Source organism: Canis lupus, chromosome 29 (assembly GCF_048164855.1).
Source record: "Canis lupus baileyi chromosome 29, mCanLup2.hap1, whole genome shotgun sequence".
In the NCBI taxonomy this organism is placed as follows: Eukaryota; Metazoa; Chordata; class Mammalia; order Carnivora; family Canidae; genus Canis; species Canis lupus.
In genome coordinates, this window is record NC_132866.1 from 19637561 (window position 1) to 19665021 (window position 27461).

Below are 27461 nucleotides of genomic sequence, written 5' to 3' on the forward strand. Positions count from 1 at the left end.
AGCAGGCTCCATGCCAGGAGCCTGACGCGGGACTCGATCCCGGGACTCCAGGATCATGCCCTGGGCCAAAGGCAGGCACTAAACCACTGAGCCACCCAGGGATCCCCCCACCAAAGATTTTAAATTAGAAAACATAATCTTGGGGTTAATGGTTGTTAGGAGGGATCCCTGGGTGGCTCAGTGGTTGAGCACCTGCCTTCAGCCCAGGGCGTGATCCTGGAGTCCTGGGATAGAGTCCCACATCGGGCTCCCTGCATGGTGCCTGCTTCTCCCTCTGCCTGTGTCTCTACCTCTCTCTCTCTGTGTCTCTCATGAATAAATAAATAAAATCTTTAAAAAAAAAAAAGTTGAAAAATCTCTAATTAATGTTCATTTGCCAAGAAAGTAGGGCCATTTTGTAAATTAAAGCTGCCAATTTCAAACATATGTTTGAGCTCCAGCTTTGCTATGCCTAAACTAAGAAATCACAGAAGTAGAATACAGTTCTTTTATATCATTTCCAAAAATGTTTCTCCATAAAGAACTACCATCTGAAAAAAATTATTTTTAAATTACAGGACTAACCAGAAAATGCCCTCAAGCTAATGTTTAAAAATTCATTTTTTCAAAACAGATGTTTCAATATACAGAAGAAACTGGTGGTTGTGGGAGGGAGGAAGGAGCATGAAATAGGTGAAGGGTTAAGAGTACACTTGGCATGATGAGCATGAGTAATGTATAGAATCGTTGAATCATTATATTGCACACCTGAAATGAATATAAAACTGTATGTTAATTATACTTGAATTAAAAAATAAAAATCCATTTTTTCCTATTCCATTCAAATATTACTAAATTAAGCACTGTTGACTATAATTTTAAAATGAATTTTCTTATAGCAAATTCTAAGACCAATTAAAAATTTAGAAAATGACAGTCAAAGGCCTATTAACTTTATCATGAGTAAACAAATAATCAAATCTTTATCTGTATGAAAGTTAAAAAATTCTGTGATCTCAAGAACAGTGAAAAACTAAGCACTAAAATCATTCCTTCCAAGCATAGAGGATCAAAATGTGCTAAACATAATTATTTTTAAAATTTCTAATAAAATGCTCAACAAAGCAAGAACAAGTTTCAATATACCATGTTTGAAATATACTAGTTACAGATCACTTCCTATTTAATAAATTCTTATCTCTATTTTAATTAATTCAGAGCTTTCAAATGAGCCAAACTCATAACTGCTTTTTTATTTATTTTATTATTTTTTTAAAAGATTTTATTTATTTATTCATGAGAGACACCGAGAGAGAAACGCAGAGACACAGGCAGAGTAAGAAGCAGGCTCCATGCAGGGAGCCCGACATGGGACTCGATCCTGGGTCTCCAGGATCACGCCCTGGGCCGAAGGCAGGCGCCAAACCGCTGAGCCACCTGGGCTGCCCATAACTACTTTTTTAAATAAAGCTACAGGCACACACAGATTTTTAAATTCTGCAATTCAATAAAAATGACTCTAGATGAAAACCTATGAGCACCAACTGGCCATTTCAATAACAATCTCTTTGGCTAAGAGTATTTATGGAAATTGCCAGTATTCCATGATGTTTTCCTAAAGCTATTAATTCTAAACTAAGAGAGATGTCAGCCTTCCAAAAAAGAGTAACTCTCCCTAAGGCTCTGCCCAAGCACAATGCTCTACCTGATAATGGGAATTTGATGAAAGAATCTGTTTTAAAAATTCTGCAGGATTTTAATGATTCAAATTGAATAGCTATCAGAGTAAACCAAGTTACCAAAAAACCAAAAGCAAAACAGAATTAACATACTGCAGATAAAAATCAAAAGAAGACTCTGTATCTCAAAAAGCAAGCTGAAATTTAGTAAAATGCTAATATCAAGTTATAGAGCTATTTGGACAGAACAGGGTAACGACACATCAAGGGCAAGACACTCATATAAACTCCAAACATTTTAAGGAAATGTTTTCACAACAAAAAAAGATCTGCCACAGCTTCTATGCTATTTATAGTAAAACTTTAAGTCACAATTGAGTTTCTTGGTCTGCTGTATCAATTCAAATACAGAGAAAAATGTGCTTTCGTCTGTAAAACCATCACACTTAAGAGGCATTTTCCCATGCTACAACAACTTTAGCAGAGGTCCCATTATGAAGCACAATCACCGCATATTTCCTAAGTGGGTCATATTACCTAGAATATCCTATGGGGACAAACTGTTCTCTCTGAAGCATTAGTGGAGAACAAACTATTTTCCTTGGAAAGGGAAGATATTTGCAGGGTAGCAAATATCTCACTATGTGCCTTCCTAAAATACTTTCTATCTTGAAGTGGCAGCATTCGCAAAACAAAACAGCAAAAAAACAAAAACAAAAACCCCACACAGCTGTTTATTTGGTTTGGCATTTAACTTTTTTCTCTTAATCTGACACAAGGTGCATAGCCTGCCACAAAAATCAAACAAAAATATTAATTATTAATTCACTGAGCACCTGTTAATACACAAGACGCTGTGTCAGATACAGAAAAAGAGCAAGTTAAAATTCCTCCCCTCACAGACGGGAAGCCATTATAGTATAAAGTACTATAGGTTAAAATTCATATAAGTGATGCAAACAGTGAACAGGCAGGAATTTATCAATTCCTGAGAAAATATTACTTTGGATAATCAGGAAAGACATTAATGAAAACTGTTTATTTTAGCTGTACTTAGAGGGCAGCGTGGAAAAAGTTCTAATTTGGGAATCAGAAAATCTAGGATCTCATCTTGACTTTGTCAATTAATCAACTTGGTAGAGATGAATTCAGGTTTCCTTATCCATAAAATAAGGATACAAGACCAGATGATTTTCAAAGGCCCCTTCCAGCTTTATGATCTATGGAAATATATTAATATGCCTATATGTATTAATATATTAATAATCTTTCAATTCACAATATACTTTTACTACAAAAACTCTAACAATCAGATCAACACTACAGTCTCTCCTCAATTCTTTCCCAGAGGTAACAAGTGTATTAGGTTCATATGTATCTTCCCAGAAATTTCCCAATGTATTTACATATAGGACTGTGTTACTTTAACATTAATGAGATCACACTGGAAGTACTATTTTTCAATTTGCTTTTTTTACTTAATATACCTGGAAATCTCTCCATATACACACAGACAGGTCTGTATCATTCTTCTTACCTGCTGCAAGTTAGGAATATATTATCATCTATTTAGCCATTCCCCTATTGATAGAAATTCAAGTTACTTATTTTTGATTATTATAAAAACTTTTAGTTATTCACGCATCTCTGTGCATTAGATGTCCAAAAGGGAAGTAGGGGTGGGGAGAGTCAAGGAATTTGAGCCAAAAGAATATAGGTAAAACACAGAGATGAAGTTTGGATCAGGTGTCCAGAGTCTCAGCAAAGGAGCAAATGGGAGTCACAATAATATTCTGGAAATGTCTCTAGGAGTTAGGAGATATGGGTCCTAACTCTTGGTTCAAAAACTAGATCTGAGAGTAAAAAGTGGGATTGGGCACTTAATCTCAGAATTTTTTTGGACTGGAAGAGATCTTAAGAATCATTTAGTTCGGGATCCCTGGGTGGCGCAGTGGTTTGGTGCCTGCCTTTGGCCCAGGGCGCGATCCTGGAGACCCGGGATCGAATCCCACGTCGGGCTCCCGGTGCATGGAGCCTGCTTCTCCCTCTGCCTGTGTCTCTGCCTCTCTCTCACTCTCTGTGACTATCATAAATAAATAAAAAAATTAAAAAAAAAAAAAAAAAAAAGAATCATTTAGTTCTACACTTAATTCTAGAGAAACTGACACCCTTCCATAAACTAGAATGTGATTTTTTAAAAGATTTTATTTATTTATTCATGAGAGACACAGAGAGAGAGAGAGGCAGAGACACAGGCAGAGGGAGGAGGAGGCTCCATGCAGGGAGCCTAATGTGGGACTCGATTCCGGGACTCCAGGATCATACCCTGGGCCGAAGGCAGGCGCTCAACCCAACCGCTAGCCACTCAGGCATCCGTCAAATGTGATTTTAATGACCCCTAATTCAGGCTTTTACCTCACCCTCTGCTGGGGGGATTAAAAAAAAAAAGGTTGAATAGTCACTGTGATAAATGCTATAAAGGAGACAACAAAAACTCAGAATGGCTGATCCATAAGGAGGTTACAGTTAAAGACAGCATAAATTTCTAGTGAACTTAGCACAACTCTGATTTCCGGCAACCCTTAGCAGCTCTAAACTTGAGGGGGCGAGGGGGTGGATGGACAGTTAAGGTGTCCCAAAATGCAGGCTTGGCAGACTATCAAAGCAGTGAGGACATTACTGAAAAGCTACTTTGAGATTCTTCAAATGGTAAGTAAGAAAGATCGCAATATATTGACCTACAGCTACTTTCTCTACAGATTGTTTATAGACAAAATATTTTTTTTTAAGAGTTTTTTATTTGAGAGAGAGAGAGCATGCATACCAGCAGGGGGAGGGACAGAGGGAGAGAGAGAGAGAAGCAGACTCCACTGAGCAGGGAGACTGATGTAGGACTCCATCCCAGGACCCTGGGATCAGGACCTGAGCCAAAGGCAGATGCTTAACCAACTGAGTCACTCAGGAATCCCAAAGACAAAATGTTTTAAATAAGTTACCTAAGGGGATACCTGAGTGGCTCAGGGCATGATGCCGGAGTCCCGGGATCAAGTCCCACACTGGGCTCCCTGGAGTGAGCCTGCTTCTCCCTCTGCCTAGGTCTCTGCCTTCTGTGTGTGTGTCTCATGAATAAATAAATAAAATCTTAAAAATATTTTAAAAAGTAAGCTAAGCCATCTTTCCTTAAAGTTCTATGTGACAGGATGTGCTTTTTCTTCCTGGTATGGCATACCTCATTTAGTGATCACAGAGGCCTATTAAAATGACTGATCTGATACAGCAATAAGTTACAGCTATAATCGCAAAACAGGATTTCTGGAGCCTGAGCAGACATAAACTAGTCAGAGAATTAAAAAAAAAAAAAATGTGACCAAGATTTAGCACAATCATGTTTACAGATTAACTGTTTACATTTCCTTAGATGTCAGTGGTAAGTATTTTTCCAACAGGAACAAGGTCCTAAATATTCAGTAGTATTAAATATCAGAATTCAGGGGTGCCTGGGTAGCTCAGTTGGTTAAGCATCTGCCTTGGCTCAAGTCATAATCCCGGGATCCTGGAATGGAGCCCCATATTGGGCTCTCTGCTTAGTGAAGAGTCTGCTTCTCCCTCTCCCTGACACTGCCCATTTGTGTGCATGCACTCGCGCCTGTGTTTTCTCTTTCTATCAAATAAATAAATAAGTAAGTAAGTAAGTAAGTAAATAAATAAATAAATAAATAAATAAATAAATAAATAAAATCGTTAAAAAAATTTTCAGGGCTCATATCTGTGTGTGTCCACGTGCGCGTGTGTACATACAGTTTTGAAGAATGTATTTATATTATTTATATACACACAGATACATCTGCTTCCCAGAGTAAATTCTAGTTTTATATTACTGTTTGCTGTTTATCATTAATAATAAGTGCTTAAAAATAGGCTTTTATCATTGTAGGTATGGCACCATATATTATAATAATCTTTAGATATTTTACAAAATCTCAAAGTTTGAATGAGATGAGGTTCTAAGCTCATTTTTCCAGCTGTTCTTTCATTGTGTGTGTGTGTTGGGGGAGGGTTTGCATGCATACTTACATATATATATATTTATATCAGGAAAATGCTTTGCAGACAACAGAATAATAAAGTTTCTAATATGCCTATGATTGCTGAGCTTAAAACTAAGAGAATTCTATAAGTTTTCATATAAGAAGGGAATTCGGAAATCACCCAAGTCTCTCCCTTTTACTGCCAAGGAAAGCAAGACCCAAAGAAATCAAATAATTTATATAATATCTACAGTCCACCAGTAGTACAGATGAAAGGAAAATTATTATCTTCTGCCTCTAGTACAATTTTCACATCGATTACAAATCCACAAAGAAGTTATCTGTGTTAGATTCCAGGTATCCTTTTCAACAACTTAGCTCTTAAGCTATGTTTGGTATTAAAATCCACCTTTCTCTAATATCTAATAGCCTTCCCTGAATAACAAAAAAACAAGGAAGTCATGTACTTATGAGTTCATTAAGTTTCAACTTTTCTTGAGTTAGAAGATATGAGTATAAGCAACATGTCATGTGATTATCCCAGGGCTGTTAATTATTTTCTAAGCAAATCTGTCCTTCAAGAACTGGTTAACAAGTAACCATATTAGAAAATTCTATTCTCATTACTGAATTCTTCTTTAGACCTGTGGTTTTTCCACTAGTAACATCCATGGGACTTGCAATTGGCATTATTCACTAGAATATACAGAAAAATATAAGTACAAAATAATTACTCTCTTCTCTGCAACACCTAAAATATGTCAAATGAACCTGAATTTTTAGAAGATAAAAAATGCAAAATACTAAAGAACTCTCTCATGTAATAAACAGCTTTCTTACTGATGTACGTCTTGGCATGCTTTAATTACCAAAATTTTCATCAAAATGGAAATTTCTTTAAAAGAAGAAGATGCTGCCTTAAGAAAAAGTACTTGAATTACAGTTATTATTATTAAACCAATATTTATCAGAGTATTTATACTGTACTGATTACATGTAGCAAAGGAATTTAGCAAAAGAGCATACTGCCTTAAAGTAGAGTAGACTTCCACTGCTATACAGCAGTATAATATTATAATTATATAATTATAATGAGCATCAGTATAAAAGGCATAGCCAGTTTTTGTGGACCAAACATATTCCTCAAGGTGCATATAAAATAAATTTTTGTATACTATATCATCTAAAATGTATCAAGAAAGTCTATTAATTAAACTATCCCTTTTTCAAAATTACAAATTCATAGTTTGAGAGGAAGTGTTTTCTTAAACAAGATAACAGTTAAACAGAGATAATCTGCAATCACTTGAATAAAAATGTACTATACCTTCACTACGGTAAATAATATTCACCATGTCAATTACTGAAAGTCTAACAATTATTTATTTCTAGACATTAAATTTCAGAGTTTCAAATTATAGTATTTCCGGGTTATTTTTAAGACCTAATGATCTCATCTCTTCCTATGTTATTAATTTAAGTGATATCAACGTTAGGAACTGCACAGCTTAAGTTCTGAAAACACTTGGTTTCTAGCATGTAATCCTTGCCTGAATCAGCCTCTATCACCTTGTAGCCTAGGTCAGGGAGTAGAAAGCTTAACCTTAATGAGCTATTTCTGACAAAGGTCAATACAGAAAATGTGAATCTATCTAGATAATAATGCAATGACTTCATTGCATAGGCTGCATTTTAGATGTGTAATTTTATCTTGGCTACACTTCCTTTATTAACCATAAATTTTATCTCCAAAACCCACCAATTACTTCATCTCTATCTCATGTAACATTTAATTCTAACAGGTGCCCATCTCTGTACTCTGACAGCTATTTTTAGTTTGTCTGTAGTTTTCAGCATTCCTATCCCTATAAAAATATAATTAAAATATTCATTTTCTTGCATTCAATAATAAATGCATCTATTATATGTCTCCACGACAAATATGGTAGTACTCTGCATACAGTTTGAAAAAGTTAGCATCTACATTTATCTGGTTCTATAGCTTCATAAACAGAAAAACTCTATTAAGTAAGTAGCTCTTACTTTCCAATGCATAGCTACTTTTCTAGTGCTCTATAGTTAGTCTCAATAGCTCAGAACTATAAAAGAAATTTCTACACTCCAAAACAAAACAAAACTCTGTACTGTAACTGGACTCCTACTATCTAAAAAAGTATAAAGAATAAAATTATCTTCTTCAGGACTTTTACATAAATTAAAAATAAGGGTGTCTGTTTTCCATCTTTAGACTAAAAAGGAAAGTAGCCATCATTTTATTTGCCTAATCAGAAAACTAGATCAGTAGCTATTTCCTGGTCTCTGGACAGTGCGATTTCTCCTTCCCTACACAACTACACTTTTAAAATTTGTTGTTTAAGGTCCCCCAAATACAGTCAGGTTATATTTTATTACACCTCAAATGAAACTCATATAATTTCAATATATGGTCTTAATTTTGTTGGATTTCATTATTAATTAGAGGTTCTTAAAGACCTTTTAATATACCCTTCTTATATGTGACAGAGCTCAAACCTGACTTATTATCAAGCTCAGACCATATTAAGTAGTAGCACCATATAATATATTGGGAACTTATCTATGGTTAATTATAGGTCTTAAGTAATTATAAACTGTTGAGTCATTTGTGTAGTGCCATCAGATGATAATGACATCACTACTTTTAAGTGCCAAACTATGAGGTCAGTCAACTTTTTCAGACCTTTCTACTAATCAATGGTTACTGATATGATGAATGGACCACCACAAAGTTGGTGAGCTTTTTTAAGTTAGCCATTAGTGAATGCGAAGTGGTACCACTTAGTCTGGATTTTCATTTCCCTAATGACCACTAATGTTGAACATCTTTTCACGTCTTTGGAGAAATAGGTACTCAAATATTTTGCCTGTTTTTATATTGAGTTGTCTTTTTATTGTTTAGTTGTAAGAGTACTTTCTATATTCTGGATACAGGTCTCTTACTGGATATATGCGTTACAAATATTTTCTCATTCTGTGATTTGTCTTCACTTTCTTGATGGTATCCTTTGAAGCACATATGTTTTTAATTTTGATAAAGTTCAACATATCTAATTTTTTTTGTCGCTTGTACCTTTGGTGTCATGTAAGAAACCATTACCTAGCACAGAGTCACAAAGATTTTACTCTCATTTTCTAAGACCTCTATAGTTTTAGCTCTTAAATTCAGGTCTATGGGGCAGGCCGGGTGGCTCAGCAGTTTAGCGCCGCCTTCAGCCCAGGGCGTGATCCTGGAGACCCCGGATCGAGTCCCACGCTGGGTTCCCTGCACAGAGCCTGCTTCTTCTCTCTACCTGTGTCTCTGCCTCTCTTTGTGTGTCTCTCATGAATGAATAAATAAAATCTTTATTAAAAAATTTCAGGTCTACGATTCATTAAAGTTAAATTTTACATATGATGTGAGGTATATATCCAACTTCATTATTTTACATGTAGATATCCAGTTATATCAGCTACCATTTGCTGAAAAGACACCAAACTGTCTTGGCATCCTTGTCAAAAAAAAAAAATTGTCTTTGGTACACCACAAATGTGACTGATTACCTCTGGACTTCATTCTAGTGATCTATAAGTCTATTCTTTGGCCAATACTTCACTATCTTGATTATGAAGCGTGGTGCTAAGTTTTGAAATTAAGAAATAGGAGTCCTCCAATTTTGTTCTTTTCAAGATTGTTCTGATTATTCTGCGTACCTTGCACTTCCATGTGAACTTTAAAATCAGTTGTCAATTCCAGTTAAAAAAGGAAGCTGGGATTTTGACAGGGCTTGCACTGAATCTACAGGTCGATATAGATAGGTCAACTGCCACTTTAACAATATTAAGTAGTAGTTTTCAGTATATAAATTTTTTGCCTCCTTGGTTAAATTTACTCCTAGGTGTTTTACTCTTTTGGATGTCATTATAAATGGAATTGTTGGGGAATCCCTGGGTGGCTCAGCCGTCTAGCGTCTGCTTTCGGCCCAGGGCATGATCCTGGAGCCCCAGGATCGAGTCCCACATCCGGCTCCCTGCATGGAGCCTGCTTCTCCCTCTGCCTGTGTCTCTGCCTCTCTCTCCGTGTCTCTCATGAATAAATAAATAAAATCTTTAAAAAAACAGAATTGTTTTCATAAATTCATTTTCAAATTGGTATACAGAAACACAATTGTTTTTTGTGTCAATCCTGAACCCTACAACTTTGCTACATTTAGTTATGAGCTCTAATAGTGTTTTTTTTGTATATGTGGATTCCTAAAAATTTTCAATACATATGACTATGATGTATAAAATGGTTTTATTACTTGCTTTCCAATCTTGATGTCTTTTATTTCTTTGTCTTGCCTAACTGTCCTGGCTAGAACCTCCAGAACAATGTTGAGTAGAAGCCATAAAGGCAGACATCCTTGTCTTATTCCTGATTTTAGGGGAGGGCATTTAGTCTGTCACCATTATGTACAATGTTAATTGTGGGTTTTTCATAAATGCCCTTTACCAAGCTAAGGAAGTTACTATAAGGCATTTTCATATTGACATTTACTATAAGGTCTTTTCATACTGAGATTTATATGTAAGTAATAAACCAAGGCTAAGAAGAGTTTTTGACTAAACATCCCAAAATTACTGAACCCAATCCCAAATGTGGACTCCTGATCCAGATGCAGTCATGTATTTTAAACCTACAATAAAAATTTAGTTTCCCTAACCTTGTAACTTGTCTTTAATGCAAGCAAATATTCTTTTTTTTTAAGATTGATTTTTTTTATTTATTTATTTATTTATTTATTTATTTATTTATTTATTCATTCATTCATTCATTCATTCATTCATGAGAATACACAGAGAAGAGAGAGAGAGAGGCAGAGACACAGGCAGAGGGAGAAGCAGGCTCCATGCAGGGAGCCTGATGTGGGACTCGATCCCGGGACTCCAGGATCACGAACTGGGCTGTAGGCGGCGCTAAACCGCTGAGCCACCAGGGTTGCCCCAGCAAATATTCTTTAGGTACTATTAGTTGACTTAAAAGTTTCAGTGAAAGTTCTGCCAAACCAATCTTATAATTTTTTCCCTAACAGATACACATTTTTTCTAAAATGTACACACTATATATAAAAGTACATGTTCTTTTTAAACAAATGTCATACAAGCACCCAAAATATGCAGCTAAAACCAGTTATATTATATGCTCTTCCTTCCAAGGAATCCTAAATAATCAGGTAATATACTAAGAAACCACTGCCAAGATTTAGTATTGTTTTGTTCTAGAATAAGGTAGATCAAAACAATCACTCTGTCAAGATGTCCATGTCAAATGGGGATTAGATATGTAGATAGGGGATCCCTGGGTGGCGCAGCGGTTTGGCGCCTGCCTTTGGCCCAGGGCGCGATCCTGGAGACCTGGGATCGAATCCCACATCAGGCTCCCAGTGCATGGAGCCTGCTTCTCCCTCTGCCTATGTCTCTGCCTCTCTCTCTCTCTCTCTGTGACTATCATAAATAAATAAAAATTAAAAAAAAAAAAAAGATATGTAGATAGTCTAGAAAAAATATATTGTATTCTTTATCATGTGCAAGCCATTGGAATAAACAACTAATACATCAAAAATTCTAACACAAAAATTTGAAATTATTTATATTTCAGTCTCCAAGTATATATAAATCTTAACCTTGTAAAAATGCTTCCCATTTTCAAGTCATAGAATGAGAAAGACATAAAGATCCTAGAAGTGGAACATGAACTCTATCAGGTAAACTATCCCTCTTTAAAAAAACTACCTGTCTTTGTCTTAATGTACTATATAATATCCTAATGAACTCAAAGAATCAATTAGTTATTGATTCTCTTCTTATAATCAAAACAAAGTGCCTCACAATAAAAACCTTTTAAGATGTTTTCAATTATCAAGTTTTTTCATATAATGCATTTATATTTTAAGAATTCATTAAGTTTTCCATATACATCCTATGAAATTATTTTATAACAACATGTCTGTTGAACTCTCAAGTATTTTCTATAATTGTCATTTTTCTCTTAAGCTATTATAATTCAAGTACATACATCATTGTTTATGGATATACTCAATAGCACATATAATCATTTTTTTCACTCAATAAATATTTACTGAATGACTGCTATGTGTGACGGGTAAATAAAATCCCTGCCTTCCTGAAACTTATATTCTATGAAAGAAGTCCAATAACTCAAACATAAATAATTCAGACAGAGATAAGTGTTAAGGTGACAGAAAAGGCAATGGGATAGAGAGTGAATGGGGAGCAATTAGTGTTCTCTAGGTAGATGACCGGACAACTAATGATGCGAGCTAGCAGAGCAAGAGTTTTCCAAGCAGAAGGAAGAAGTGCAAAAGCCTTAAGATGCAAATTAACATGGTGTGTCTGAGGAAAAGCAAGCAAGCAGTGTCAGTCAGCTGGATCATAGGAGACAAGTGGCAGATTTGTAGGCCGTAGATTTTACCTAACTGGGAAGCTGTGGGGGACTATAAGTAGAAATGACATGATCCGGTATGTCCTTTAAGAGGATCACTCTTGCTGCTGCTGTGTGAAGAATGAAATGGGAGGAAAACTAAATGGTAGCAGTTAACTGAAAATAATATTATTTTTTATGGTGTTTCTTAGTCTTCTCTCTTCCTTTCTGTTCCCAAGTCCATCATGTGAGTGCTGATTTTATATTCTACTACTACATGAGCTACTTCAAAAGCATCTACATCAGTCTCACCTAGACCATACTTTTTTTTTTTAATAAATGCTTTGATGATTTCTACTACCAACAAAAGAAAATCCAAATGCCGTAACATTTAATAACATTGCACAATTTGGGATCCCTGGGTGGCGCAGCGGTTTGGCGCCTGCCTTTGGCCCAGGGCGTGATCCTGAAGACCCGGGATCGAATCCCACGTCGGGCTCCCGGTGCATGGAGCCTGCTTCTCCCTCTGCCTGTGTCTCTGCCTCTCTCTCTCTCTCTATCATAAGTAAATAAAAATTAAAAAAAAAATTAAAAATAAATAAATAAATAAATAAATAAATAAATAAATATTTAAAAAATAAAATCTTTAAAAAAAAATTGCACAATTTAATTCCAAACATCTTTCTGGCCTCATTTCCCACTGTTATTTGATAGACTCTGCTCTTCCACTCAATATGGTCTACTCACTCTTTCCTGAACACAGCTTATGATGTCACCCTCTATGGCTCTAATTACACTGACCTCTTCCCTTATTTTTTCCGTAGATTCAAATTCTATCTCTTATTCATGTCTCAGCATACATTCATTCTCCTTCACTATTCAGAGCAGTGGCTTTTTGATTATGACCACAGTATTTTATATCATAACCCAGTATATACAAGTTTCATAATTCTACATTTAACTTTACTTCAAGCAATGTACTTTCATATTTTCTAGTCTTTTCTTTTTTAAAATGACTCACTAAAATGACTGCATACACTATTAGTAGGTTTCAACTTTCAAGAGGAAAAAAACACTTTTAGTACATCTTTCTAGACATTCACTGATAACTAAACTAGATCCTGGTACTAAAAGATGAAACCCATTAATTACCAAACTATAACGACCTTAACTTTAAGGATAGGATAAAGTCAGTATCTTATACATCATTTTATTTACCACAATACCAAACACAATATTTATTAATCATTACTGAAGAGAAAGACTGATATTAAATACAGCTATCATATTTATGACCAGATAGAATCATGGTTAGGACTATTTTTGTGTTCTCATTATCTTGTTTCAAGTTGTTATGATGGTCAAAATGGCTAGTTTTCAATAACACACTGGCCTACAGTTTTGCCTTCCTACCTTATAGGATTACATAATAGTCTTGCATAGTGGGGGAATATAGTAAGTACTACATAAAGGTCATTTTTATCTTTCCCTCAGAAATATGAGAAAGTATCTATATGGAGGACACCTATTACCATTCATTGGAACTGCTTCTCTTTTATCCCAAATACTTAAGCACTTCTTCTCTGCCAGTATCCTCATTTGGCCCTTCTGGCTTTGCCAAAATTGCAATAAGGGTAAGCCTTTTGTTTCAAAGGAATGACAGCTATTAGGGTTGAATGGCCTCTCCTGCCGTCAGCACTAAGGTTCTTGATCATTAAAGTCCTGTTAAAGTTGTTGACTCTTTCAAAAACATCATCAGTAATTTCACTTAAGAAAATGAAAAAGCAATGAAGTGATCCAAAATCTACACTGCATGGTTTTTTTCTCTGGTAAGGATACAACTGATAAGCCAGTGGATAACATGAAATTTTTAATTCTTAAATCTCAAAGACTCATTAATTTTACCATGAGATGATACATATAGATTCCTAAGGAATGCAGAACATCTAAAGGTACTCTGCTCCCATTTTACTTCCACCTCCAGAGCCAGTTACAAGCTATGATGGGTCTAGGGGGACAAGGTGAATATACAAGTAACAAATGCTCTGAACCATCCAGACTAGGCTCAGTGTAACCATCAACGTTTTAGGCAAAAATAAGCCCCCAGGACTTATCTAAGAAAACTGGAGTTCCTTTATTAGTCCTGAAAATACCCCAAGCTCCCTAATGCTCTATCTGCATAGTGAAGTAACTGTAAGCCAGAACAAACTACATTGGGCCTGCTAGACTCCATATTTCCACCATTAGGCCTTCCTCTGACATCTGGTAATATAAACCTCAACATTTGCTGGCTACTGTCTCCTCGAGGCCAGATCAAGAGCTTCAACAATCGTCAGGCTTTAAGATAGCCTTAATCTGGAATTTCTGTTATTCACTAACAATTTAAAATCATCTACATTAATTCTCATTGCTTTGCCCCAGTAAAATACACTAACTCAGAACAGTTTTATATGCAAGATTTTAAACCAAGTTAAAAAAAAAAACAACTCCTGACATAAATGTATCATATGTAAAGTGGCAAGATCTCAAGAATATGAATTACTTCAGGAATATCTTCTAAGAATAAAGACAAAATTAAGTTACCCTTTTGACAGTGAATTACTTTCCTCATGTAAATTCACACTCAAAAGCAAATGAAAGGCAAAGCCAAAATTCTATTTATTTTAAAGGATGGCAAAGCTAGGTTAAGTTTTTTTCTTTAATATAGCAAATAAAAATGGTGCCTTGGGCAGGTGGGGAGGGAAGAACCATTAAATAGGACAGGTGTCGCTTAAAAATGTTATAACAATATAGATTTAAATTTTAAAAATACTCCTGTGCTGCCTTCTTGCAATTTGGCTAAAATACCTCCTTCCCTTTAACTCATGTTGTGTTTACCATTATTTTCGGTTTTTTGCTAGATCACAAGCCTCTAACTTTTCAGAAGTGGACTGCAGGTTATTAAATTGGACTCTTTCTTTGGCATTCATCCTCTGACACATTCCTCTAAATCTGAGATTTATTTATATTGATAACTACCCCTTTTAAAAACAAATGCATCTTAGAAAGGTTAATTTTATATTACCTTTCAGTCAAGCCTCAAGGAAGAGAGGAAGGGAGAAGGAAAAAGAGGAAGGAAGAAGACAGAAGATGAGGGAATCATGTCAAGAGGAGTAGGGTAGGAAATCAGCCAGAGCCTTAGACCTAAGTAAATAAAATGGGAACAAAACATCTTCACTGGAGACACTGGAGTTCACATAATGTCCAGGCAATCAAAAGCCACACATGCTATAACAGTCCCACAGACAGATACTACATTAAACAACTTCAAGACATATCAAAGTAATAATATGAGTGATAAAGTTATCAACAAGTCAGAATTGATTCGCGGAATGCATTAAACAACATTTACTCAAAGATTTAAAAAGCTCCAACCCCAATAGTTTACTGAAGAATTTCTTCAGGGCAGCCCAGGTGGCTCAGCAGTTTAGTGCTGCCTTCAGCCCAGGGTGTGATCCTGGAGACCTGGGACGGGGTCCCGCGTTGGGTTCCCTGCATGAGCCTGCTTCTCCCTCTGCCTGTGTTGTGTCTCTGACTCTCTCTCTCTCTCTCTTTGTCCCTCATTAATAAATAAATATTTTTTTAAAAAATAGTTTCTTCAGTGTTAAAGGCTTCTGGTAGGTTTCCAATTAGGGTCTCACAAAGACTCCCAAAGACTACATTCAGGTGAGTGAAAGAATTATGAAAGCCACATGTTTATCAGTATTTAAAATGTGGGACCCCAAATACACTCTATGGTCTAATTTATTTTTTTTTATTTTTATTTTTTTTAATTTTTATTTATTTATGATAGTCACAGAGAGAGAGAGAGAGAGAGAGGCAGAGACACAGGCAGAGGGAGAAGCAGGCTCCATGCACCGGGAGCCTGATGTGGGATTCGATCCCAGGTCCCCAGGATCGCGCCCTGGGCCAAAGGCAGGCGCCAAACCGCTGTGCCACCCAGGGATCCCTCTATGGTCTAATTTAAAGCACAATATAAGGTTTTAATTTTAGAATTCTCAGAGCTGTCATTTCTTGGTGTTTTTGCCATTTTTAAACTAGCCAGATACTTCCTTTAATATACCAGAAGTTCAAGGAGAGTCTTTAAAATGAAAGATTTGCCAAACTGCTTTGCCACAAAGCAGTTTTTCACTAGACCACTGAACTTTGCTACAGTTTTAATATTGGCTTCACTCAATATTAAAGCCATCATCTACTACAAATGCATCAAATGCTAGGTACTAAGGTTACAAAACTGAACAAAACAGAATCCCTGCCTTTGAGGCAGTCATAGTCATTCAGCAGAAAGAGACATATGAACAGACAATTATACTACCTAAGTTTTATAATAAGAGATATGAACAGAAGATTGTGCAAACAAGGTGGTAAAAGCCACCAAGTCAGCCTGGAGGACTATGCTAAGCCTGTTCAAGAGGATTTGACATTTAAATTCATCTACAATGAGGTAGTTTAGGTTTAGTCAATTTGTAAAGACCCTTCTATTTAAAAAAAGGTAGGACACACACACAAAAAAAGGTAAGACAAAAAGTTGAAGGTCATAGAAATCTTGTAAAAAATGATGCAGATTATTCCAGTTTGTTGTTTATTAATCTAATCTCTTTATCAAAAAGAGAATATTTTACTCATATAAATCCTCATCTTGTCTCCCAAACTTGTCCTCTTCCTGCATTCCTTTTCTTGGTAAATGGTAATACTATCTAAAACTTAACCTTCCACAGTCAACTAACTACCAATTCCTACTGATTCTACTCCCTAATAGTTTCTTTATTCTGTATACTTCTATCTGCAATGGCTACCATCATCCCTTATGTTGGAAGCTTCCAATAGCTTCCAAAAGAGCTTCCTTCTCCCAATCAACTAATTCTTCACACTATGGCCAGAGTGATTTTCCAAAGCACAAATCTGATCACATGACAACCCATCTTAAAACCATTCCATTGCTTCCTATTGCTCTTAGAAGCCCAAACTCTTAAGCATAGTTGTCAATATCTGGCCTGGCTTGCCTTGTGCTGCAATCTTTTGTACAGCACTCATATTGAAACTTTTGCAGTTTCCTTAATACACAGTACTCACTTATTCACTGTCTTCTGGAGAGCCTTCCAAGACTCCCTCAAAAGAAAATCAGATGACTCTCCAAAGTGATCTTTCAGCACCTTCTGCTTCTCTGTTACCATATTTACCGCACTACACAGTATTTTAATTACCTGTCTGTCTCCCCCAGGAAACTAAGTTCCTTAAGGGCAAAAACTATCTCACACATTCTTGCATTTCCTATCTAAAGCATATGCCTGCCTGGCACACACTTCACGCTTGATAAAGATTTGTTGAGTGCATGAATAAATGAACAAATGAATGAACAAACTGCAAAGAGAGAAATTCAATGACCTACAATTTGTGTTAATATTAGCTACACTATAGAAACGCTTACTCTGTCTACCTATAGCTTGAGCATATGTAAGTTATGAGGCTATCACAACCTGTTTTCAGAAACATAAAGAAAGGCAACTATACCACAAACTCAAAAATCAAATGAGCTTAAAAATTTATTGATGTCCTCCAGTTTAGACAGTATAAACTTATATTGAAAAAGTCATTTTTTGGATTGAATATATATCAGAATTATCCTATACATTTAAAAAATAAAATTATAACTACCTTTGTACTATTACATTATTTTCACAGGAAAAACATTAAGTTTGCAAAGCTGCATTCATCACTGACTCACCGATTCTTTTCCAGCTCATTGTGTGTAGACCTAAAGAAAAACAAAAAAGACCATTAGACATTTGCTGCTAAGGCTATGGAAAGGGAGATTAGTTATATCACACCCAGTGAATTTCTTTAACAGTGCAATATATAATCAGACTTCTATAATCTCACTCATCAAGAAGAAATAGTCCACATTCATTAGAACCATTCATTCAGATATGGTATATCCAGTTAACTAATTATTCTGACACTGGTGTTTCACTGTTTTTTTAACAAAATTAATATGAGCACATATTCTCTTGCCTACTTCTAGTATCCTACATTTTATTGATCTGTAGATTTTTAATTCAAACATCATCTCATTTTTGTTTAAAAAGAAAAACGTACTTCCTATGTCCTCTTCTCTCTCCACTTAGTAACTCCTAAGCATAAGGAGAAAAAAAAAGTTTTGGCTAGCACACAAGCTGAAACAGGCTTGCTTTACTGCTAAGTGATACAAATTCAAGCCTTCTTGCTCTTTGTGTAAAATATAAACAAACAAAAAAATTATACAAAGAAGAAAATAATATAAGGAGATATATTAATAAAATCAAGAAAGACTGTTTAAAAGACTGGGAAGATATACCTAAAAATGCTAACATATTTTCTTTTTGTGACTTTTTTCTGTTTTGTTCATCAGTATTTGTTATAAGAATACTTATCATCAAAAAAAAAAAAAAAAAAAGAATACTTATCATCTACTGAACATAAAGTCTGCTAAACAGTATGCTAAACAGTTAACATATATTATTTCATTTTATCCCCCAAACAACTCTTGGGTTTTTTTTTTTTTTTTAGGATTTTATTTATTCATTTGAGAGACAGAGAGAAAGAGCATGAGCAAGGGTAGAGGGAGAAGCAGACTCCCCGCTGAGCAGGGAGCCTGACGTGGGGCTCAATCCCAGGACCCTGGTGTGGCACTGCATCCCAGGATCCCAGGATCATGACCCTAGCCAAAGGCAGATGCTTAACAGACTGAGCCACCCAAGAGCTCCCAAAACCCCAATTCTCAACTACCTTGGTGGAGAGAAGTTAAGGACACACAGGCTCTTAAGGCTAGACTGCTAGGTTCAAATAGTGTATTGCCTAGTTCAAAAGTGCCTTCATTTCTCTGTGCTGTTTCCTCATCTATGAAAAAGGAAAAGTGACAATACGTGCCTCATGTGATTGTTATGAGGAATAAATAAGTTTACTCTGAACAGCAAGATATAACAAACTCTAAAGTTAGCTATTATTAGAATTATGTTATACTAGTCCTCTTAAATGAACATGTATTACTTTTATAATAATTTAGCATGAACAGTAACAGGAATTTTATAAAAGAGAATTTAAGTTCCTGTCTCCAGAACTAAAACTTCAATTATTTAATATATTCTGGTTAATGTCAAATGTTTTCAGAATATCACATTACTGATTACTTTAATCTGATTTACTATTCCAATGGATATTTAACAATTACATTTCTAAACTTCAATAATAGAAGTATTTTTGTCAGTCTCATAATTTGTAGAAATTGTACCGTCTTAGTTCAAAATCCAAAAGGTTTGTGTTACTGCATCCTGTCCACTTTTTCCTTTCTTAACGGTTTCATAAGGTCCAAGTGACACAGGATGAAAAAGACTGATATTCATTTTCAAGAGATTATCTTATTTATAAAAAGGATTTCTCTCTCAAAAGAGGCAAAAAAAATCTTAAGATGCTTCAAGAGCTCAGCCAAATTAAGAGCAAGGATATGTACAATTCAGATGGAAGAACTCATAAAAACAGAACTTTTAGTTTAACAGAGACTCAAGAGTTCAAAACCCTATAAATAAATTATAACTAAATTTCTATCACTATATAAGTATTTATAAAAAGTTTTAAGTTCTTTTTTATTTGTCAAAGTAAATCAGTAAGTCAAAAGAGGAAAAATACAAATCTTGAGATTTAAAACAAAAATGCTCAAAATTTGAAGGGGTTATCAATGATGGAATTTCCCACTCCCTCATAGTAAGTTTTGGTTTAATTGCTTTTATCTGAGAAAAAAACTTAAAACAAATAAAGCAAAAGCAATGGAATACTAAAGTAATAAATGGAAATAATCTATTTAGAGAGAAGTAGGACTATTTACCATAAACTTAACCTGTTTTTTTTTTTAACCTGTTTTAAACAGTTTGGAAATCCCACATATGGCTATAAATGCAAAGGAATATATATATCTAAAGATAACCAATTGTTGAATTCCAATATTGTATTAAGCCTATTATCAAAGCTAGCACCAAAAGAACATAATCTGACCCACTGCTGTGAACAAAATTAAAACAGCAGGTTCTTCCCACCTCTCTCAGACTTTTACTTATCTTCTTTCTAAAAAAAATATAAAATAACCAAGAATATGAACTTTTTCACCAAAGAAATGCATGTCCTATCTAGTTATACCACCAATAACGCTTAACATTTCCAAATACTAAGAAGCAAAAATGATCATGTATGTACTCATGTTTACCATACTGCCATGTTCTTCCAATTTTTAAAAAATGCATCAGTAGTACTTACATTTAGATGGCTTTTTTGCCTATAATCTCAAGTCAACAAATACTTTGATTCTTGTGGTGGTTTTAGGTAGGCAGAATTTACTTCCCAATGTGGCTAGCAGGGTAAACTTTAGAAAAAGGTAGCATTTGGTATGGATCTTAAATGATGACTATTTGCTACTAGTAGAAGCTGGACCTGGTAGGGAGAGGGCATAACCAAGTGGAAAGGAGCACAAGTAAAGAAGCAGAAGCAGAGCTGTCCCACAACTATATGGTCAACTACTTTTTGACAAAGCAGGAAAGAATATTCAATGGAAAAAAGACCTTACAACAAATAGTGTTGAGAAAACTCAACAGGAACAGGCAAAAGAACTTTCTTAGACCATGCACAAAAATAAATTCAAAATGGATGAAACACCTAAGTGTGAGATGGGAAACCATCAAAATCCTAGAACACAAACAGAACCTCTTTGGCATCAGCCTTAACAACTTCTTACAAGGGAATGGAAAGGAAACAAAAGAGAAGGGAAGCAAGGGAAACAAAAACAAAAATAAACTATTGGGACTTCATCAAAATAAAAAGCTTCTGCACAGCAAAGGAAATAATCTGCAAAACTAAAGGTGAACTTTGGAATAGGAGAAGATATTTGCAAATGACATATCTGATAGTGGGTTAGTATCCAAAATATATAAAGAACATATAAAACTCAATACCAAAAATACAAATAATCCAGTTAAAAAACAAGCAGAAGACATGAAAAACATTTTTCCAAAGAAGACATACAGATGGCTAACAGACACATGAAAAGATGCTCAACATCACTCATCATTAGGGAAATACAAATCAAAACTATAATGGGATATATCACCTCACACCACTCAGAATAGCTAAAATTAACAGCGCATGAAACAACAGACCTTGGCAAGGATACAGAGAAAAGGGAATTCTTTTGCACTGTTGGTGGGAATGCAAACTGGTACAGCCACTCTGGAAAGCAATATGGATGTTCCTCAAAAAGTTAAAAATAGAACTATCCTATGATCCAGGAATTGGGACTACTGGTTATTTACCCAAAGAATACAAAAATACTGATCCAAAGGGGTACATGCACCCTGATGTTTATAGTAGCATTACCAACAATAGCAGAATTGTGGAAAGATCCCAAACGTCCATCAACTGATGAATGGATAAAGAAGTTATGTATGTACATATATACATGTGTGTGGAATATGGAATATTACTCAGAAAAAAAAAGACTGAAATCTTGCCGTTTGCAAAGACGTGAATGGACCTAGAGAATGTTATGCTAAGAGAAATAAGTCAGTCAGAAAAAAACAGATACCACATAATTACACTCTAATGTGGAATTTAAGAAAACAGATGAATATGGAGCAGGGGGAGAGAGAGGGACAAATCATAAAACAGAATCTTAACTACAGAGAAGAAACTAAGAATTGCTGGAAGGGAGGTGGGAAGTATGATGGGTTAAAGGGGTGACAGCTATTTAGAAGTGCACTTGTGATGAGTATTGGGTGTTAAACGTAAGTGATGAATTGCTCAATTCTATACCTGAAACTCGTACTACACTGTATGTTAACTAATTGAAATATAAATAAAAACTTGGAAGAAAAAGAAAATAAGCAAGCAGAGCTGTGAAATCCAAAGCAAAACCAGAGAACAACAATGTACAGGTCAAAAAGATCTGTGGTGTTAGAATAAAAATGTCCTGAGTCTATTAATTCTATCACTCACATTAGCTGTGTGACTTTATTTTTTTTTTTTAAGATTTTATTTATTTATTCATGAGAGACACAGAGAGAGAGAGAGAGAGGCAGAGACACAGGCAGAGGGAGAAGCAGGCTCCATGCAAGAAGCCTGATATGGGACTCGATCCCCAGTCTCCAGGATCACAACCTGGCTGCAGGCGGCGCTAAACCGCTGCTCCACTGGGGCTGCCCCAGCTGTGTGACTTTAAACAAATTATTTAACCTCTCTCATGGACAGTTTCCCCATTTGTAAAACTAGAATAACACGTGGCTTGGCTAGGTTAGTGTGAGACTTAGAAAAATATGTAAAAGCATCTAACACATAATAAACATTTAGTATATGTTAGCCATTGCAACTACTCTTACTATTTTTAATGAAACTAAAAATATACTACCTAAACCTAGTATACTATGTGGGGTAATAAACTAATAGATTCTCAGTAACATTTGAAATTAGTCTGGAAATAAACCAACAATCATAATCATGAAAAAAGAAACTGAAAGAAAAGATAAGTATTTTGGTCATTTAGTCAGCTGTGAAGACAGTACAAGGTTTAGGTAGGGTATGACAGAAAGATGACTAATTGTATGTACACAAAGAAAATAATGATCCAAATAGTGCCGGCAATAAATGAATATTACATACTAGCACACCTGGAAACCACCTCTTTGCTTTTCTAAGCCTATGTGTCCAACCAAACCTTTCCAATAATATGCCATTGAAATATTCAATTATGATAAGTTCTCTGTAAGGTTGAGGTGTTCTTTTTCTTTTTAAGAGTTTATTTATTTGACAGCAAAAGAGCACAGCAGCACACTGGCAGGCAGGACAAGAGGGAGAGGGAGAAACAGGCTCCCCGCCAAGCAGGGAACCCAACATGGGGCTCAATCCTAGGACTCCAGGATCATGACCTAAGTGGAAGGTAGATGCCCAACCAATTGAGCCACCCAAGTGCCCCAGGTTGAGATGTTCTAATAATCCAGTGGGTTAGCCCACTTTTCTTCAAATAAAATGCATCTCTGAAAGCAAACACTAATCAACTGTATGCCTTTCAGACACCCTTATTCTGAATGCTTAATAACTCCCAAGGACAGAGAAAAGACATTTCTATCATTTTATCACTGAAATCACAGGTACTCTTTTTCACAAATAATATCCCTTTAAGAGAGACATACTAATGAATTCACTATTAGAATGGGAATCATCTCAACCAGATCTGTGACTTTTCACTGACCAGTGCACAGCTCTAATACATAAACTTTTAATTCTTTAGGGTGTAGTTTGGTGGCAGTCAATGAAGTGAAGCGTAGAATTAAAATTGAACAAAATAGTACAGTCTGGCTCAAGAGTAGTGCCATCGTGGAAGAAAAATAAAAGCCCCCAATCCTAGAATTCATATTATCTTCCAGCAAAAAAAAAAAAAAAAAAAAAGACCTATCTTTGTTGAATTAATGAGCAAACCTCAAATTTGTTAACCTTTTTGTTTCACTTGCTTTGTAAAATGGATGTCGCCCTCCACACAATGAAAAAAATACATTCTCTGAATCTAAACAAGTATCTTCTAATTGTATCCTAAAGCTTATATTTCCTTTATAAATACTCAAAGGGCAAGAAAAACAGAAAATCTTAGCTACATTAGAGCAGGGATCCCTGAAGTGTATGCCTGAAGGGGGCTGACAAGAGTACAGAATTTTTGCTGTTAATGGTATAATATAGTGTTCAATAAAATTTGAAAAACACTATAATAGAAGAAAACTATGCTAATAAATTCTTTTTAATTTTTAAATTAAATTTTATTGAAGTAAAATTAACATACAGTATTATATTAGTTTCAGATATACAACATGATTCAGCAACTCTATACATTACTCAGTACTCACCCAATAAATGTAGTCACCAAACAATATTATTACAATTTTATTGACTATATTCCCTGTCATACTTTTCATCTTCATGACTTATTTTTTTAAATACTGATTGACTGATTGATTGATTGATTGATTGACTGATTTGGGAGAGACAGAGAGAGTATGCATGCACGCACACAAGTCAGGGGGAGAGAGAGAGAGAGAGAGAGAGAAGCAGACTCCCCACTGGGCAGGGAGCCTGAAGCTTGGCTCAATCCTAGGACCCCAAGACCATGACCTGAGCCGAAGGCAAAAGCTTAATCAACTGAGCCAGTCAGATACTCCTCATCTTCATGACCTATTAAATTAATTCTTTCAAAAAGGAAATTTTGAATATTTGTTTTTATCAAAGATACACATTTTAAAAAACCATTAAAAACACAGTAAACCTTGATTATTGCAGGCTTTCAGGAAAACTGCCTTATAAGAAATGTATTGTTTCTTCCTTAACAATGACAAAAACATAACCACCATAATAACTAAGGCCACAAAAAAGCAAGTGTCTAAAAAGGATGCATAACAAGAACTACAATCAATAAAATTTCCCTTAAAACTTACATAGCAAAGCTGAATATATGCAATCCTCATGACTCAGCATCTCTACTCACAGGCATATACCTAACTAATATCTGTTCATCAAAGGACATACAAAAAAATGCTCATTCTTTTCATACCAGCCGAAAACTGGAAACAAATATCCATCAATAATAGAATGAGAACAAATTGTGAAATATTCATACAATGTAATACAATGGAAAATACAACTGAAAATGAACTATTATGCAATATGTATGAATCTTCATAATTTTGACATAATGTTGAATGAAAAAAAGGCAGATATAAAAAAATACATACTGCTTAACTCCATCCACACAAAATTCAAAATAGGCAAAACTAATTTAACAGCATCAAAAGCTGGAATAGTGCTTACCTCAGGGAGGCAGGGGGTGTGACTGGAAAGAGTCAAAGGAAGGGTTCCTAAGAAGAGTCTATAATATAGTATTTCTTCACCTTTGTGAAAATTCATTTTATATTTTCGTGTTTTTGTGTACATTTTTCAATAAATGGAAAAAATTTTAAATTACATATGAACCAAATTAAGTAAAAAACAATTATTTCAAATACAGCAAACACACTAATTTAAGCCTCTGATAAATCTTTTGGCTCACTACATAAACATGCCTAAGTTATACATTTTGTAAAGCATAATTTTCAATAAGTTTATAATTACTAAAATTATACAAGGTAAGTTGTCTAAGCACAATGGAATTAAATTAGAAATCAAGAACAACAAGATAACTAGAAAAATAATAATGTTTGGAAGATAAGCCACAAATCAAAAAACAAAATGCAGAGAAATTAGAAAATATGCTGAATGATAATAAAAACACAACATATCAAAATTTGTTGGATGTAAAAAAAAATTTGTTGGATGTAGCTAAAACAATATTCACACAATAATGTTTAACTTTAAATTCTTCTATAAGAAAAAAAAGAAAGATTCAAAATCAATGGTCTTTCACCTTAAGAAGCTCCAAAAAAGGGATCCCTGGGTGGCGCAGTGGTTTAGCGCCTGCCTTTGGCCCAGGGCGCGATCCTGGAGACCCGGGATCGAATCCCACGTCAGGCTCCCGGTGCATGGAGCCTGCTTCTCCCTCTGCCTGTGTCTCTGCCTCTCTCTCTCTCTCTGTGACTATCATAAATAAATAAAAATTTAAAAAAAAAAAAAAAAAAAAAAAGAAGCTCCAAAAAAAAAAAAAAAGCATATTAAACCCAAAGAAATAGAGGAAGTAAATAAGAAGTCACAGGTTAAAGAACAAATCACAAAGAAATCAGAAAATATCTTCAGAGGGATTATAAAGAAAATGCAACATATAAAAATTTGTTCAATACAGCTAACGCAGTGCCTCAAGAGAAATGTTTAGCTTTAAATCCTTACGTTGGGGATGGAGTCCAAAATTAATGACTTGAGATTCCACATTTAGAAGCTAGAAAAAGAAGCAAACTAAACTGAAAGAAGCTGAGCAATGGTTCTCAACTGTGGGCTATTTTGTTCACCAGGACATATTTGGCAATGTCTGGAGTCATTTTCTGTTATTACAACTGGGGGATCTATTGGCATTTTGTGAGGAGTGGTCAAGGATGCTGCTAAACATCCTATGATGCTCAAAACAGAATTATCTGGCCCAAATTGTCAATACTGCTGAAACTGAGAAACTCTGAGGTAGAAGAAAGAAATTAATAAAGCCAAGAACAGGAAAGAACAAAATAAGAAACAGGAAACAATAGAAGTATCAATAAAACCAAAAGCTGACTAAAAAGTCAGTAAAATTTATAAGCTTCTAAGACTGATTAAGAAAAAAAAAGAAAAAAATTACTAATACAAAAAATATAGTATCAGGATGAAAGAGTGCCCATCACTACAGATCCTAACATATTACAGGGGATAAGAGAATATTATAAATAACTTTATGCCAATAAATTCAAAGAACTTAGAAGAAATGAACAAATTTCCTGAAAGATACAAATTATCAAAACTGACTCAAGAAGAATTAGAAAACCCTGAATACTCTTCCATCTACTAAAGAAATTGAATTCATAATCACAAACCTTCCCACAAAAACTCCAGACCCAGAACTTTTCATTGTCAAATGTTACTAAGCATTTAAGGCATAAATAATATCAATCTCACATAAAAGCTTTAAAAAAATGAAGAGGGAACATTTCCCAACTCTTTCTGAGGCCAGTATTATCCTGCTAGTGAAACCAGACAAAGAAATTACATTGGAAAAACAAAACAAAACAAAAACCAGATTACTATCCTTCATGAACCCAGATGCAAAAATTATTTTTTTAAAGATTTTGTTTATTTGAAAAAAGAGTACACATGCGCATGAGCAAGGGGAGGGGTAGAGGGAGAAACAGACTCCCCACAGAGCAGGGTGCCTGATGCAGGGCAGGATTCCAAGACATTGAAATCATGACCTGAGCTGAAAGCAGATACTTAACCAACTGAGCCACCCAGGCACCTACAGATACAAAAATTCTTAACAAAATATAAGCAAATTGAACCCAACAGCAAATAGATAGTATCACTTTTACAATAAGAAATTTGTCTGGTCACTGTCCCAACTTTCTGGAACCTTGGAATTTCAAAAGATATAGGAGTGTCTACATTATTCACAGTGGGCCCTGGACTACACTTGAGTTTATGCTAAAGAGAGGACTCAAAAAAAAAAAAAAAAAAGAGATGACTCAGATTGGAGGCTGGTCATAACAGAAAGATGAAATGTGTCATTAGAGGGTTGGGGCTTTGAGCCACTGATACCACCTGACTTCCTAACCTCCCGGGAGAGAACAG

At 35.1% G+C, this 27461-nt stretch overlaps 1 protein-coding gene across 2 annotated transcripts in view; it reads right to left on the bottom strand.

The window, feature by feature from the left end:
* MXI1 (MAX interactor 1, dimerization protein) overlaps positions 1-27461 on the bottom strand; it is an 81488-nt gene that overhangs the window by 21222 nt on the left and 32805 nt on the right. For both annotated transcript variants that reach the window (XM_072805360.1, XM_072805361.1), the window contains exon 3: positions 17890-17919. In XM_072805360.1, the coding sequence (XP_072661461.1) occupies positions 17890-17919 (30 nt within the window). The remainder of the gene's footprint in view (positions 1-17889; positions 17920-27461) is intronic.